Raw genomic sequence first — 13,703 nt, forward strand, 5'->3', positions numbered from 1 at the left:
TATTAACATATATGGCGTTTTATTTATTTTCACGTTAGATTTAACATTACTTTTAGGTATAATATTTTTATTCGCACAATATAATATACTTTTGTCGAAAATTCGCCGAAGAAAATACGATTTTTGAGCATGTCAATGTAGTGCGATAAGAGATGCTATTGCACTATATGGATTTTTTTTATACAAGACGCGTACAGATTTTTCTAGATGTAAGAATTCTTTATCCTATGTAAGAAAATTGTATCAATTAAATCTCTGCTACGTATTTGCAATCATTTGAGGTATTCAAATTAAGCATGATCGATGTAGCAATATAAAAATCTTCGCTATCTGTGTAGTGAGGATATTTACAAAAAAAATTGAAATTGTCATTATATATTAGTTGCTATAGCGATGTATATAGCGACGTGGCGATCAAGAAAGAAATAGGACAAAAAAAGAATTCGTAGTATAATGTGTATATGTATAAAGAGCGATGGATGCCTACTGTTTATACATATTCTTCGGAATATGTGTATCGCACATTTGACTGGCTAAGTTGTACACATGTAATTATACAAAATTAAATATATCTTACGCATTGTACGAATGAAATCATTTATTTCTCGTATCTTATTTTAAGAATATAATGTACATATAGGCGTGAGACTAAAATATCGCACATAAAATTCTTTAATCTCTTTATCACATAATTGGTTTTCGGTCATTCTCTACAGTAAATTTATCCAGTTAATATAATTTCTCGAGCCCACAATAATTTTATATCAATCATTGAGGCATTTTTTATCTCTATCGAATTAAGTGTTAAAGTTCGTTAATAAAATAAATATTTATTGCTAAACTGTACTCGTTAATTACATTCACCTGTACATAAAATAAAAATACAAACTGTTCAGTTTGATATCAATAACCAGGAATCGTAAAATTATTGGATACCGGATATTTGAAAAGAATGTGACATTGAATATCCGATCAGATATTCGATAGGGCAATTATCCGGTTGAATATCAGATATTTTCCTGAAAATCGAATACAAATTAAAAAAAAAAGAGAAAATGAAAAAAATAGCGATAATAATTGATCGGCTGTGGAACAGGATTGCTTACAATAGTTTTAACATTACTTAGTAATAAAAATTTAATATTAATAAATTTTTCATAATAACATTGCAGCATTTTCTGGTGACAATCTACTTCGATTACGGCATAAACCAATTGTCTTGAAGTCTTTCAGAATACACGGAAGACGATGATGGAACACTCAAGTATTTTAAAACTAAAGTTTTCAGATTAGAATATTTTTTTTATCAGTGAATATCTACTCTTCAAATGATTCCATAAAGATTTAATAAAAAATGTATTTTCCCTCTTACAATTTTCTTTTTTGATGTAGAATGCAAAGAAGACATTCAGCTTTTTTTCATCATCACTACATATTTTTAGAAAATTTCGTACGTCGAATTTTCCTTACCACGTTATAATAGTCTTTAGATTTGTTCTTTTTAGCAATGAACACGTTATCATTGCATTATTATTCGCGTTATTATTGCATCATTCTATATCTTATTCTTGTTTTACATCTAATAAATGAAATCAAAATAAAATAACAATAATGCTGATGTTGTTGATACCATGCTTTTCAAATGCAATCTTAACTTCTTACACAGTTCATTTTTTTTCTTTATGTTCCCAACATAAAAAGAAAAAGAAGAAAAATGAACTGTGCAAGAAGTTTAGAATAAAATTCAGCACTAAATAAGACCCATTTTTAAACTTATTACTTTAAAACGCGCTTTTTACGCTTGCAATATATGCTTAAAAGATATATCATAGGAAGTAGATAGAAAGGGATTAAAGAACTGGATTCGATAACAATACATTTGTTTAACACAACAAAAACTGTGTGTATGAACCATTTTTATAACAATTTGCTGCAAAGTTTACCAGTATATATTGTTTCATAGTTTGTTACAATACATCATAATATTATTTAATTTCCTAGCTATAAAAAATAACAAATAAATTAATTTTTTGAAATGAGTATGAATATTTTTTTAAGTAATATATTTATTAAATAAGGCCCACTTATGCGATTATTATTATGACTATTGTTATTTGTGGAACTTATACCAAATAATAACAATTTTCAATACTGCTATCTTTTAAAAAGCTAAAATTGCATTTAAATTGCTAGAAATTTTCAAAGATTAGAGTTAATTACAGACAAAATTAAAAATAATTGTAATATTTGAGAGAAGAGTAAATTCTAATTCTGCCTTTATTGAGATAATCTCAGTCCCCCACAATTCGCCGATTCGCGTAAAGTAGCTACGATAATGTCGCTGCGCGTACCTTAGCGTCGAAACACTACCAGTGTTTCCAGAAAAATTCCCTTTTTATGATTAACAACCATTTTAAAATTTAGAACAATAACGTTTATTTTCTTTGTTATTTTTAATTTATTTTTTATTTGGATTTTATTTTATATATTAGGTGTTGGAATTAATTCGTAGCGTTTTACAAGTGATGGGAAGTACTTTCATTAATGTATTTTTTAATGCTCATGTGAAATAAATAACATTCTTTCATTAAAAAACGCTACGAATTAATTCCAACACCTAATATATATGCAAGTAACAAGGCCTAATGTCAGAGTTAAAAAAAAATTTTTTTTCAAATATTTACAAACATTCTATATAAACAATATATTTTATTTTTGTGAGTGAATAAAACAAAGATTTAATTTTCACTTAGTTTATTTCAATATATGTGTGTGTGTGTGTGTGTGTGTATAGAATTAAAAAAAATAAATTAAATGGGCCTTATTCGGCTCAGGTATCTTAGAATTTTGCATCAATGACACAAACTTTCAATACAAAATTTCAGCTGGATATATATATATATATATATATATATATATATATATATATATATGTATGTATGTATATATATATATATATATATATATATATTGCCAAATACTAATGATATCCAACTATCCGATTGGATAGTAAAAAAATACCGAAAAATACCGAATACCGGATATTTTTCGGATATCCAGTGCATCCCTATCAACACAAATCTACATGTTTAAGTGAACTCTAAACATAATAATTTTTTTGCAGATTGAAGCAATTGAAGTATGTATAATACTGTTTAATAGCTCAATCTCACATAGTTTTCAAAAAGCTTTTGTATTTCAAAACTTTTGATATCAAACCAGTTAAGTTTATAAGTTAAAACGGGAAATAGGTAGATGAAAATTATATTATTTCCACTGCTGTATAATGATATCTCGCTTCTGCACCATATAATCGATCTCTTTTAAATACAAAACCACTCGTAAATCATCGTAGCTAAAGCCAGCTTTTTCCTGCAATTTCCTGAAGCGTCTCGTTTCTATCGCATGTATAACATCCGAAGAATTTTCGTGGCTGTTGCGATCATCGTCCGTACTATTGTGAAGGAAGCATATATTTAAAAATTTGGATTCCTCCTTATGGAAAATACTATCATTATGTTGAAACGGATTTTCGATCGTCACGTTAGGATCACCATCTTGGATGGTATGTGTGAAATATTGTATAAGTTCTACGTTGTTATCGGCAATATGATTACGAATAACATCTAATAAAAATCGTTGGTACACTATTTCTTCATGTTGTAATCGACGCGAGGCAGTACCGATACATTTGCGAAATACATGCGTTTGCAACAATGTCGACATAATCTCTTGTATTTCGGCGATCTCGTCCTTCAGTAGAATCAAACAGCATCGCATAATTATTAATTTATTGCCGTCCTGCAGCTGTGCGAAACGATGCAAAACGAGTTCGAGATATTCTGCTGCTATTAACCGCACGGACTGCTTCTCATCCATACATATATCGGATACGTGTAACAGTACTTCGTTTATCAGCGTTTCGCGTTTAGAAAATGCTAAGATCAATGAATTCTTCACGCGAGCTGTATTCGAATTCACGAGAGCTATCTCTACTTCATTAAACTTCTCTATTATCTCATCAAATTCCAATTTGTTAATCTCCAAACTAGCATGTTTTATAGTTCTCAATGTAAACGTTATTATTTCATCGAGAAGTAACTGATGATAATTGTTTCTTATCGATGTTAAATACTTGAGTATAAATTCCAACAAAGGGGCGCAATGCGACAGACTTTTTAAAAATTCGATGCCTTGTTCGGTGCAACTCGAGTTCAGAATATTGCGTATCGCTATTTGTTCGAAATCATCAAATTTTGATCCAAATGTTTTAAAATATGCCACAAGTAGCTGCTCACAATATCCAACGAATTGAAAAAATCCTGGCTGGATTTTCTGTGACAATACTATACATTCAGTTATTGGTAAATTGTAATGGAAAGATAATGTATCTGTGAAGTGCGTATGAGAAGATGCTTCCTGTAGAAATAATGTTTCCAAAATATAACACGGTTGTGCAACTTTTTTATGTACGCGCATATTATTCCACGTCTCTATTATGTTGAAGTATCGACTATTTCCTAGATTTCCAGTCCAATAGACTTTGCCATAGTCTTCTTTTATCTCGTGTATGAAATTACGTGTATCGTGAATAAATTTTTCTCTTAAATATTTACAAGTTAATAAGCACCCATGTGACATATTATTGTTATGACTTGAAAGAATTTTCTGTCTGATCGCTTTTATCTCTGAATTAGTTTTGTTGAAAGGCGTGAGAGCCGTATACGCTTTCGCAGCTAATTGTCTGACGTGTATCATTGGATTACCGAGAAAAATGAGTAATAAATGTTTGAATTTTGTTGCGAATATCCTCGCAGGATAATCGACAAGATCGCAGCCGCTCGTTGACAGCTTTGACAACACTATAAGCGTGTGTACGACACTAGAATAGGATCGCAATGCTGTGTTTGAAGTCCCGCGTATTTTCGAGACATCTCGAAGCTGTGCCCATATATGACTCGTTAACATCGGATAGTGCGTAATGAAATGATTTACGGAGTAACCATCGCCAAAATCGAATGTCTCATCACCTTTCCTGGTACATTGTCCTACCAATCTCGGCACCACTACGCCGTACAATTGCAAACTCGCATTCCTGTACAAATACATTTTATAATGAAAACAAGTGAATCAAAAGAAATATTTAAAAAAATATCCAAAATATAATGAATAAATTTAATCAATAAAATAATGTCGCGTTACCTTACAGTCCAAACATCGGATTCCATGTATCTGAAACACGTTAAACAAATGTCCTCCATATATGGACCTAATTGCGCATGGATTTCCTTGTCAGCTACTAACGCACGCAGAAAATGCAAGCGTTTCGCCCATGGTGAATCTTCTCCAGTCTCGATATTTCTAACAGTTGTCACTGAGACATTTTTCAACGAGCGCAATAATGTTTCCACTGCAAAATGCACTGTAGGCCGATTGTTCCGATTATCACTAACGACTAATTTGTGAAACATAATTGATAATCCAGCACCTCGTCGTGTTAAATGTAACGATTTTTTCGTGTCTTCTTCTAACAAACACGTCAGATATATTTTTGGTAATTCAGAGTACTTATCTTCGTTATACAAACATCTAAAATAATTTTTTATTTAAATATAATTGGAATCATAACAATTATTATAAGAAATAATTTAATTAAATTAATTATTGCATTGTTACTATAAATTCATTATTTTTGTCTCACATCAAATAGTTGTCACATATTCATTACATTAATTTATGCATTAACTTATTTATATATTTATAAAATATATATATAAAACATTTACAATATATATATATATTGTATTAAATAAAGTTCTATTAATAATTACTTGGATAAATTTGCAACGGTTACACCAGCACATTCTACTACGCCTTTATGCCGACATTTCAGTAGCACCATAATGATAATATCTATGGAACGTTTTACATGTGCATTGGACTGTATCAACATTCCAATTTCACTAGCGATCTCACATGATATCTATATAAAAATTTTATTCATTTAATTAATTATAACAATTATCTTGTATATATGTGTGTATATATATAATAATCTTGTCTATATAATAATATTAAACTAATCATGGCAAATAAGCGAACATATACCTTTAAGGACATCCAAATACACGAGATAAGTACTTGATGTGCAGGTGACAATTGTAATTCGTCATAATCAAAATCTTCTATTTCACTGGTTTTTATCTTTTCATCAATAGCCAATCCCATCTCCGCAAACGAGGAGGAATAAACTAAACATAAAATTATTGAATAAAATTACAGAAATCAGACAATTCCTTAATAAGTGATATGTTATCTAGGAAAAATACCTATTTTAATTACATCTTATTCATCAATAAAAATTTCTAATTATTATTACTACTAATAATTATAAGTTACTGATAAATTATTATAAAGTTCTAATATATTGAAAAATTAATATTTTATATTTGATGATGGTAGTAATTGTAAAATATAGATCAGACTTTTTAATATTATAAATATTGAATATATACCTGTATTTGATGCTTTGATAGAAAACGTAGATAAAAAGAACTCAACAGCGTCTTTCAAAAGACTGAGCATTTTCTCCGTAAATTGTGGTGTTAAAACCCAATTCTCTGGACCACCGCGAAAAGCAACTGCTAATAAAGCGGTCAACACGCCATAAAATGGTCTATTTTTGACAATGGCTTTTAAAATATCGCTTTTTATCTCTGCCAATTGACATTTAGCTTCATTCAATAGAAATTCTGAATAACTCGAGTAAACGAGAATATTATTATGCTCATTGTCGGAAAATACCGCAGCTGCGTTTTTAGAGACCTCGTTAGAAACCTTGTTTAAAGGCAACCAATGTGCAATTATCTTTACGAGAATTGCTCCGCTTTCAATTTTGTAGAATTTCGAAGAATTGCAATGTTCCCACGCACAATTATAGAGTATCTAAAGTCAGAATTTTTTTATTATAATATTACCGTTAAAAGAAATTATTTTAAAACTCAGATCATGATTTTTACTCAATTTTAAATTAGCATTCTTTCATAGAAAAATAAATTTTAATATACAACTTTTACACTTTTAATATTTTGAATATCTTGATAATTGAGCTATAATTTAAGTTTCTTTTACAATAATGTTCGAGTAAAATTCAATCTAGAATAAGAGATTTGTTCTTATCTAGTAAAGTTTAGTCTAAAGATTTCTATTACAATTTTTATATATTAAAATCTATTGATTTCTAAAAAAGTTCACATTAGTTAAAGAATATGTCTTTCAAGTTTTTCTTAACTCATATGTGTATATGCGAAAGCATAAAACATTTAAGGAAACATATAAGTATGACAAGCTTCTTACGCGTTTTTCTGTAGTTAACAAAGCATCTTTTCCAAAATATTCCAGAATGAGGGTGCTAGCTAGTTGTCTAACATCAATTGCAGAGTCTAGCACGAGTCTTAATAATAAGAACAAAGATTCCTTATTGATAAATCTCCTACAAAGATTCCTTAAACCTCCAAGGAAGATTCCTTTTAGTAACCTACTTGAACTATCAGTGGTCTTCAAGTACTTATCGATCGCTACAATATTGTGAAGGCATTTTTTATGACGGGTGTAGTTTTTGTACAAATTTTTATTTGTAAAAGAGAGTAAGGTTCCATATAATTTTAAAGCGAGAATTTTGCGTTGATAGCACGAGCCAATTTCGAAACAATCCAGGAAGTATTCGTGCAGCCAATTCATAAATTCAGAAATAGATAGTACACAATCGGTTTTAATGCTGATCGCTTTTAAGATGTTCGAGCACAATATACTAAAATATTTTATTATTCCTTCTCTCATAAGAATCGTTGCGGTATTGGCGTTAAACCATAGAAATTGTTTTATCAGAAGAAATGGGTCTGCTTCGTTAATGTTGATCAGTTCGACAGCGCGATAACAAAGCACTGCAAAAGCATTCAATCGTATGATTTCTTCTTTGTTGTCTATGTAACAATCGATTTCGTGTGTTTGCGGCAGCTCTACATGTATTTTAGCGGCCATTCTTTGCATATGCGAACGAGAAAAGTATCCCTGCGTATCACTGCACAATTCCCATAAAAATGGCAAAATGTTTCTGTACATTTCAATAGTCGGTTCGAGCCAATATGTAAATAACGATTGAAGAGCGTTGTGATCCACACTGTAAAAAAATTTTAAATTAAATCGTATTAAATTCTAGAATGCGTTCTTCGTATTAAAAGAAATCTTGAAAATTACGCAAGACTGTTCTTATATATTATAAAGAAATTTTACAGATAATTTTTTCATATAACTTTCTGCCTAAGAAGCAAAAAGGAATAAATTAAAAGATTATCGTTTATCATCAGGAAAAAATAAGTTTTTTGTGATAAAGAATTATTCTACAAACTTACTGCTTTCCCGACTCCCAACGGTCAATAACGAATTTCATAACTTCCCCGAACATTTCCTTCCATTCGGCCTCGTTTAGCTTCCTTAAAATCGTCATATAAAGCTTTGTACCGCCGCAACGCAAAGAAATTTTTGTTAAGCTATTGCATAATTCAAATAAAAAACGCTGTATAGTTTGGACTTTAATATCATGTACTTGTAAAATTTCCGTTAGAATGATGTATTTTGTTTCGTTTTGCCATGACATGTCTTGAAGACATATCTGATATACATTATCTACGAATGTTTTTTTATGTTTCTGTAACATTATCCGGAGATACATGTTGAAAATTTCTGCGTTCTGCTTGCATAAATTATTAAGCACATTGGACCAATTGGAGAATATAATTGCTTCCAACTTTTGTTCTAAAATACAATTCTGTTTGTCCCAAAAGCGCGCATCTGTCGTATTCCTTAATCTCTTCAACCATGCGGACAATACTCTGTACGCGAAATAAGTGTATCTCGTATATTTTATACAATTTCTATATATTACATCAAACATAATTAAGAGAGCGTCATATTCGAAGCACGTCTCAAGAACATCTTTCCTGCCATTCACCTGCAGATATCCATAAGCATTCAGTAACTTGAAGAGCTCGAGATCGGAAACAGTATATTGCTTCTCGAGAAAACATAAATTGCACGAGTCCAGTTTTTGGAAACCAATTATGATATCTTTGAGAGCGTGCGAGTCGCATTGCATCGGAAGCAATGCGTAAAATGCATGGCACGCTAAAAGAATGCGTTCATTTCCCAATTCGGAATTGTTACTGATTATCTTTATAATGTGCGCTAAAATTATTTGCCATTCTTTCACGCTTTCGTTCGTAGAATCGTGCAAGGGCGCGATACTTATTAATTTCTGAAAAGAAATAGACAAGTTATTGTAATCAAATTGCACAATGAAATATTTCAATTAAATAATGAAGAAAATATTAACTCGGAAAATCGGTATATCATTTTGACAATTCTGCAATTTGTTGAATACGTCGTGCGGTTCCATTTTTTTGCATTAGTGTTCAGTATTTTGTATTCATTAAAAACTATTATTTGTAATTTGATTGTTTCGTTTGGTTTGTTTTTCCTGCTTTCTGTTTCGTAATATATTGAGTAATACTAAAATAATATCTTCAGTTTTGTAAATTTTTATCTGCCATTTCAAAATCGAGAACTGCTTGGCTTTTCTTATCGACCTGCTTCGGTAAATCTGATCTTTTAGAACTTTGCATCCCACCATCAAGACAAGTCCTGAAAGTAATGGAGAGTAATTATGTTCTCGTAAACAGGATTGATTCAATGATAAGGAAGAAGAGAAAAGGCAATTGATGTATAGATAGTCAAATTATGATTAAAAGTTGCAAAAAAACTGCGCAACAAAATTTTAAAACTTTTTTTCAAAAAAATTATTAGTTAAAGTATAATATAAAAGCCTGTGGTGGAAACAACTACTAAATTAGAGTTTAGTTGGAGATGATATTCTGGAACGTAGAAATTTGAAAGAGAGAACGAATTACTTCAAAGATTCTGTAAAATACCGGTTAAGGATAATAGAATGTTGAATGCAATAAAACCATTGTTTGTTATTTTTAAGCATCTTATTTATTATAATTCAACAAGTAAAAATAACAATGTAAAGTCCAAAAACATTCGAATGGATAATGTATGAAATTAATTGTTTAATAGTAAATATTAATAGTTCAATCATGACTTGCTATGAATACAGTAAAATCGAAAGATTAGTATTTTATGTTTCCTTTGGTTCTTCAGGAACATACCCCCCCGTCTCTATTTGCTCTTTGAACTTCAAGTAATCTCGCTTACGATCAAAATGTTTCACCTGCATAAAAGTGGCATAGAAGAATACTTGTTAGACAATAAAAAAAAAAGATTCTATTATCGATATTAAAAATACACAAAGTAAACATTAAACCAAGAAATCTTTAGAAATGCTGTCGAGAAAAACACTGTCTCTAATACCTACCCATTGAGATGGACAGAATTTTTCATATTGTTTTCTAAATTCTATACATTCCGCTTGAGATTTGCCTTCATCAAGACATTGCCAATATTCGTCCCTGCGACTCCAGCACTTTATACGATCTTCTTTGTTTGGAAAAGACATTCTGTAATGTGAGAATACAAAAGGAATTATTAAACATATATATATTTATATATATCGCTCTCTTATTTTAAAAGTGACATAATTTAAAAAAATAAGTTTCTCGAAAAAAGGAAAAATTATTTTTCAACTTAACAGAGAATTGACTAATCAAATAATTTCAGCAATAACAATATATTTTTAACATTAAATGTTTATCATTTGCATCATTTTTAACATTTGCATTTCTCAACCCTTAAAATATATCCTTTTTGATGTTAAGCTTCAACAATTTTTTTAAAGTAACTTTTTATAAAATTTACTTTTGATAATTAACAGGATAATGTTTATATTTAACTCATTCATGAAAGTAATAATTCGATAAATCATTTTTTAGCTGTGTCACTTCTGAAGTAAGGGAATGATATATATGCTTGCAGAAATATCCATTTGCTTCTCATTATATTATTGTCTTATAGTATTTCTAGTTTTATTTAGATACAAAGAGAAATGTATAGTATAAATTTTAACTCTATTGATGATTTCGTGTATGAGGTCTTCATATATATAGTAATAATTTTAGATAACACTTTTGTGATTAGATTAGATAATATTCTAGTAATCCAAATAATATTCTAATAATATAATTATTATTGATAATTAGACATTTCCTGTCATTGTAATAATTATAGCTAAACATGAGAGAAATACGAAATTCAATAGAGAAATTCGATACACTTACCTATAATATTTATTCTTTTATTAGGACGAATCTATTAAAAATTCACTCACTCACTTTTTTAAACTGCTACAGTATCATTAAATTCAATAAAACATGTAAAATTATGAATTAAAATAATTAAAGTGTAATGGAAAGCAGTTAACTATTCAATTACTGCAAAAGATTTATGTTCTTCAAACAAAAAATTACATGAATGTAAAAATAATCTTTTATATGATATATACTTTTAGAAAAAGGAAAATATATTTTCATATGGTGTACTAATCTTTTTCTTTGCCACTAATCAAATCAAAATTTTCAAAGTGTCATAATACATATTTATATATAATATATATACATTTACCAAATGTTTCTTGTATATCTTCTTATCATATAAAATATTAAATACTTAAATATTAAATATAATTAAGTTAATTATTAATATTTAAGATTTAAGTTTTTATACTTAAAATTAAGGAAAGACAAGAAACATTTTTGATAAATGTAATTAAATATTAATAATATTAAAAATAGTAAATTAAAAAACTGATAAATACTTCATGCTTGCAGTAATGTACAACAATTATTTTGAGAAGCAAATTAATCTCGACAATAAAAAATGATTAGTTAATAATTTACTAAAATAAAATAATATAAATAAATATTATAAAATTTAAGATTATGTATATATTTTATAATATAATAATATATTCATCTTCTGGAAAAATATAAAAGATTATTCGATTTAGTCTTTCATACAAATTATCTTATAAAAAAAAAATCAATTACACAAATCTATTAATGTAGCTCTATATATATATATATATATATATATATATATATATATATATATATATATAATCCATAAATAAAAATATGATGTTCAAAAATATTCTACATCACATGTAATGTAATGCGTAATCTCTAATGCAATGCGTCAAGAATGTAAATTATTAAGAATTATATCTCAATGTTTTCCAATTAAACAGTACAACAGCAAGTAGTACATCTAATAAAATTATGAATTTTAGAAAATAAATATGGCAATATACATTCCGGTAAAGAGGTCACATATTCCCGTTACCATCACTCACTAAACAGCTCTATTAATGTTAACTTTAAATTTATTTCTGAATGAGCAAAAATAGATTTTCGAAATGCACATTTGCACGATCCACGATTATGTAACTACAAAACACTGGAAAAATAATACAAATTTGACCAATAAAAAAATAGGGTGTTATAAATATAAATCGTTATTGCGTTAATCCATTTACAATTAATCTAAAAAGCTAACGAAATAAACCTGATCTTTCTTTCTCATATCTAAAGTGATAACCTTCAAATTTTTCATTTATGATTATGTAATGTTGAAAGATTTAATCAAGATTATAATGTACTACGTGTAAAAAGATATTTTCGTTTTCTTTAAAAAAATATTTTAAACTATCCTAATATATATATATATATTTTATAAATATGTAATAATGATATTTTGCAAATCATTAAATTCGACTAACCTGAATGTAGTCGTAATAATGTAGAAAACAGTTATTAACAACTATTTTGTACTATCTCATGTACAGAGCAATCATTTAGCTCAGTTCTGTTCGATTTAAGTAAAGAATCAATATCGTCGTACTATCAGTGAGTCCTAATTGCAAAAATTGTTTGCCATTCATCAAACCGGTCGAACCTTAGGTCTCGCTAGGGCTCGTACTAAATGATCTAAACTGCATAACCTCTATACTAAGCTTTCACAAACTTTATGTTCCACAAACTGCATCTAGAATTAGTAGGTTATTTAATTAATAATGTGACGGTTTTTTACAATTGCGTTAATTGTTTGCATCTTGAAACTGGATTTGTAACTTTAGGAAATTAAAGAGAATTAATAAGTATAATAAAGATAAGGCAAGAATTAAATCTAATTTTCTTCTAGCTACATGTTTTTTCGATACTTTTATTTATTTGTCTATTTTTCTTTGATTTACTGTCGTGTGTCGTAAAGACACATTTGGACATTCGTTTATTTCGAGTAAAATAAAATCCAGTCTACAATCGCGTAAGCATAATTGTAAGTGGTGTAGATGCGAGAATTGACCAATCACACAATAGAATATTCTCCTCATATTCGACTGTGATTGATCAATTCTTTTAACTATACTACTTATAATTACGCTCATGTGATTGTAGAACGGGCCAACTTAAACATAAAAAGAATATTGAAAGTTTCTACATTGAACAAATACATTTTTTTTATTTTTTAGTGCTCATTATTAATGGGCGAGTTCAAAACGGCAAAACGACTAGGCATGCTTACGGAGCGATATATTGTATATGATTGGTTGGATCTATAAATAACAATCAATTACAATATGTTCATTTGCTTGGCGAGCAGGCTAGCCACTTTGTCAAGCGTGTTTTTTCCTC

General features: G+C 28.8%; 2 protein-coding genes across 5 annotated transcripts; both read right to left on the reverse strand.

Annotated features, from left to right (window-relative positions):
- Positions 1 to 573: 573 nt before the first annotated feature.
- LOC105151483 (uncharacterized) lies at positions 574 to 12,931 on the reverse strand. 2 transcript variants are annotated; one of them, XM_011065203.2, is made up of 9 exons: positions 12,791 to 12,931; positions 9,392 to 9,699; positions 8,412 to 9,313; positions 7,357 to 8,179; positions 6,516 to 6,945; positions 6,109 to 6,251; positions 5,832 to 5,983; positions 5,203 to 5,589; positions 574 to 5,095 (listed from the first exon to the last, which is right to left on the reverse strand). In XM_011065203.2, the coding sequence occupies exons 2-9, from the start codon at positions 9,452 to 9,454 to the stop codon at positions 3,268 to 3,270; spliced, it is 4,728 nt and encodes a 1,575-aa protein (XP_011063505.1). In that variant the 5' UTR covers positions 9,455 to 9,699; positions 12,791 to 12,931; the 3' UTR covers positions 574 to 3,267. The 2 variants fall into 2 exon arrangements, with proteins under 2 accessions (XP_011063505.1, XP_087265369.1); XM_087409243.1 differs by lacking the exon at positions 12,791 to 12,931 and adding an exon at positions 10,433 to 10,574.
- LOC105151482 (cytochrome c oxidase assembly factor 6 homolog) lies at positions 10,025 to 12,932 on the reverse strand. 3 transcript variants are annotated; one of them, XM_087409245.1, is made up of 4 exons: positions 12,791 to 12,932; positions 11,292 to 11,322; positions 10,433 to 10,574; positions 10,025 to 10,288 (listed from the first exon to the last, which is right to left on the reverse strand). In XM_087409245.1, the coding sequence occupies exons 3-4, from the start codon at positions 10,571 to 10,573 to the stop codon at positions 10,196 to 10,198; spliced, it is 234 nt and encodes a 77-aa protein (XP_087265371.1). In that variant the 5' UTR covers position 10,574; positions 11,292 to 11,322; positions 12,791 to 12,932; the 3' UTR covers positions 10,025 to 10,195. The 3 variants fall into 3 exon arrangements, with proteins under 3 accessions (XP_087265371.1, XP_011063504.1, XP_087265370.1); XM_011065202.2 differs by having other exon boundaries at positions 11,292 to 11,357; positions 12,791 to 12,931; XM_087409244.1 differs by lacking the exon at positions 11,292 to 11,322.
- Between the last annotated feature and the right edge of the window lie 771 nt (positions 12,933 to 13,703).

Source organism: Acromyrmex echinatior, chromosome 9 (genome assembly GCF_024713525.1).
Source record: "Acromyrmex echinatior isolate Ae372 chromosome 9, ASM2471352v2, whole genome shotgun sequence".
NCBI lineage: Eukaryota > Metazoa > Arthropoda > Insecta > Hymenoptera > Formicidae > Acromyrmex > Acromyrmex echinatior.

Excerpts from the sequence above, each read along its gene's own strand:
- LOC105151483 (XM_011065203.2), bottom strand. The coding sequence starts at position 9,454 with ATGGAACCGCACGACGTATTCAACAAATTGCAGAATTGTCAAAATGAT. Across the intron at positions 5,984-6,108 it reads GTATTTGGATGTCCTTAAAG|ATATCATGTGAGATCGCTAG; the intron begins GTATATGTTCGC and ends ATTTTTATATAG. Across the intron at positions 5,590-5,831 it reads ACCGTTGCAAATTTATCCAA|ATGTTTGTATAACGAAGATA; the intron begins GTAATTATTAAT and ends AAATTATTTTAG.
- LOC105151482 (XM_087409244.1), bottom strand. The coding sequence starts at position 10,573 with ATGTCTTTTCCAAACAAAGAAGATCGTATAAAGTGCTGGAGTCGCAGG. Across the intron at positions 10,289-10,432 it reads AATTCTGTCCATCTCAATGG|GTGAAACATTTTGATCGTAA; the intron begins GTAGGTATTAGA and ends ACTTTTATGCAG.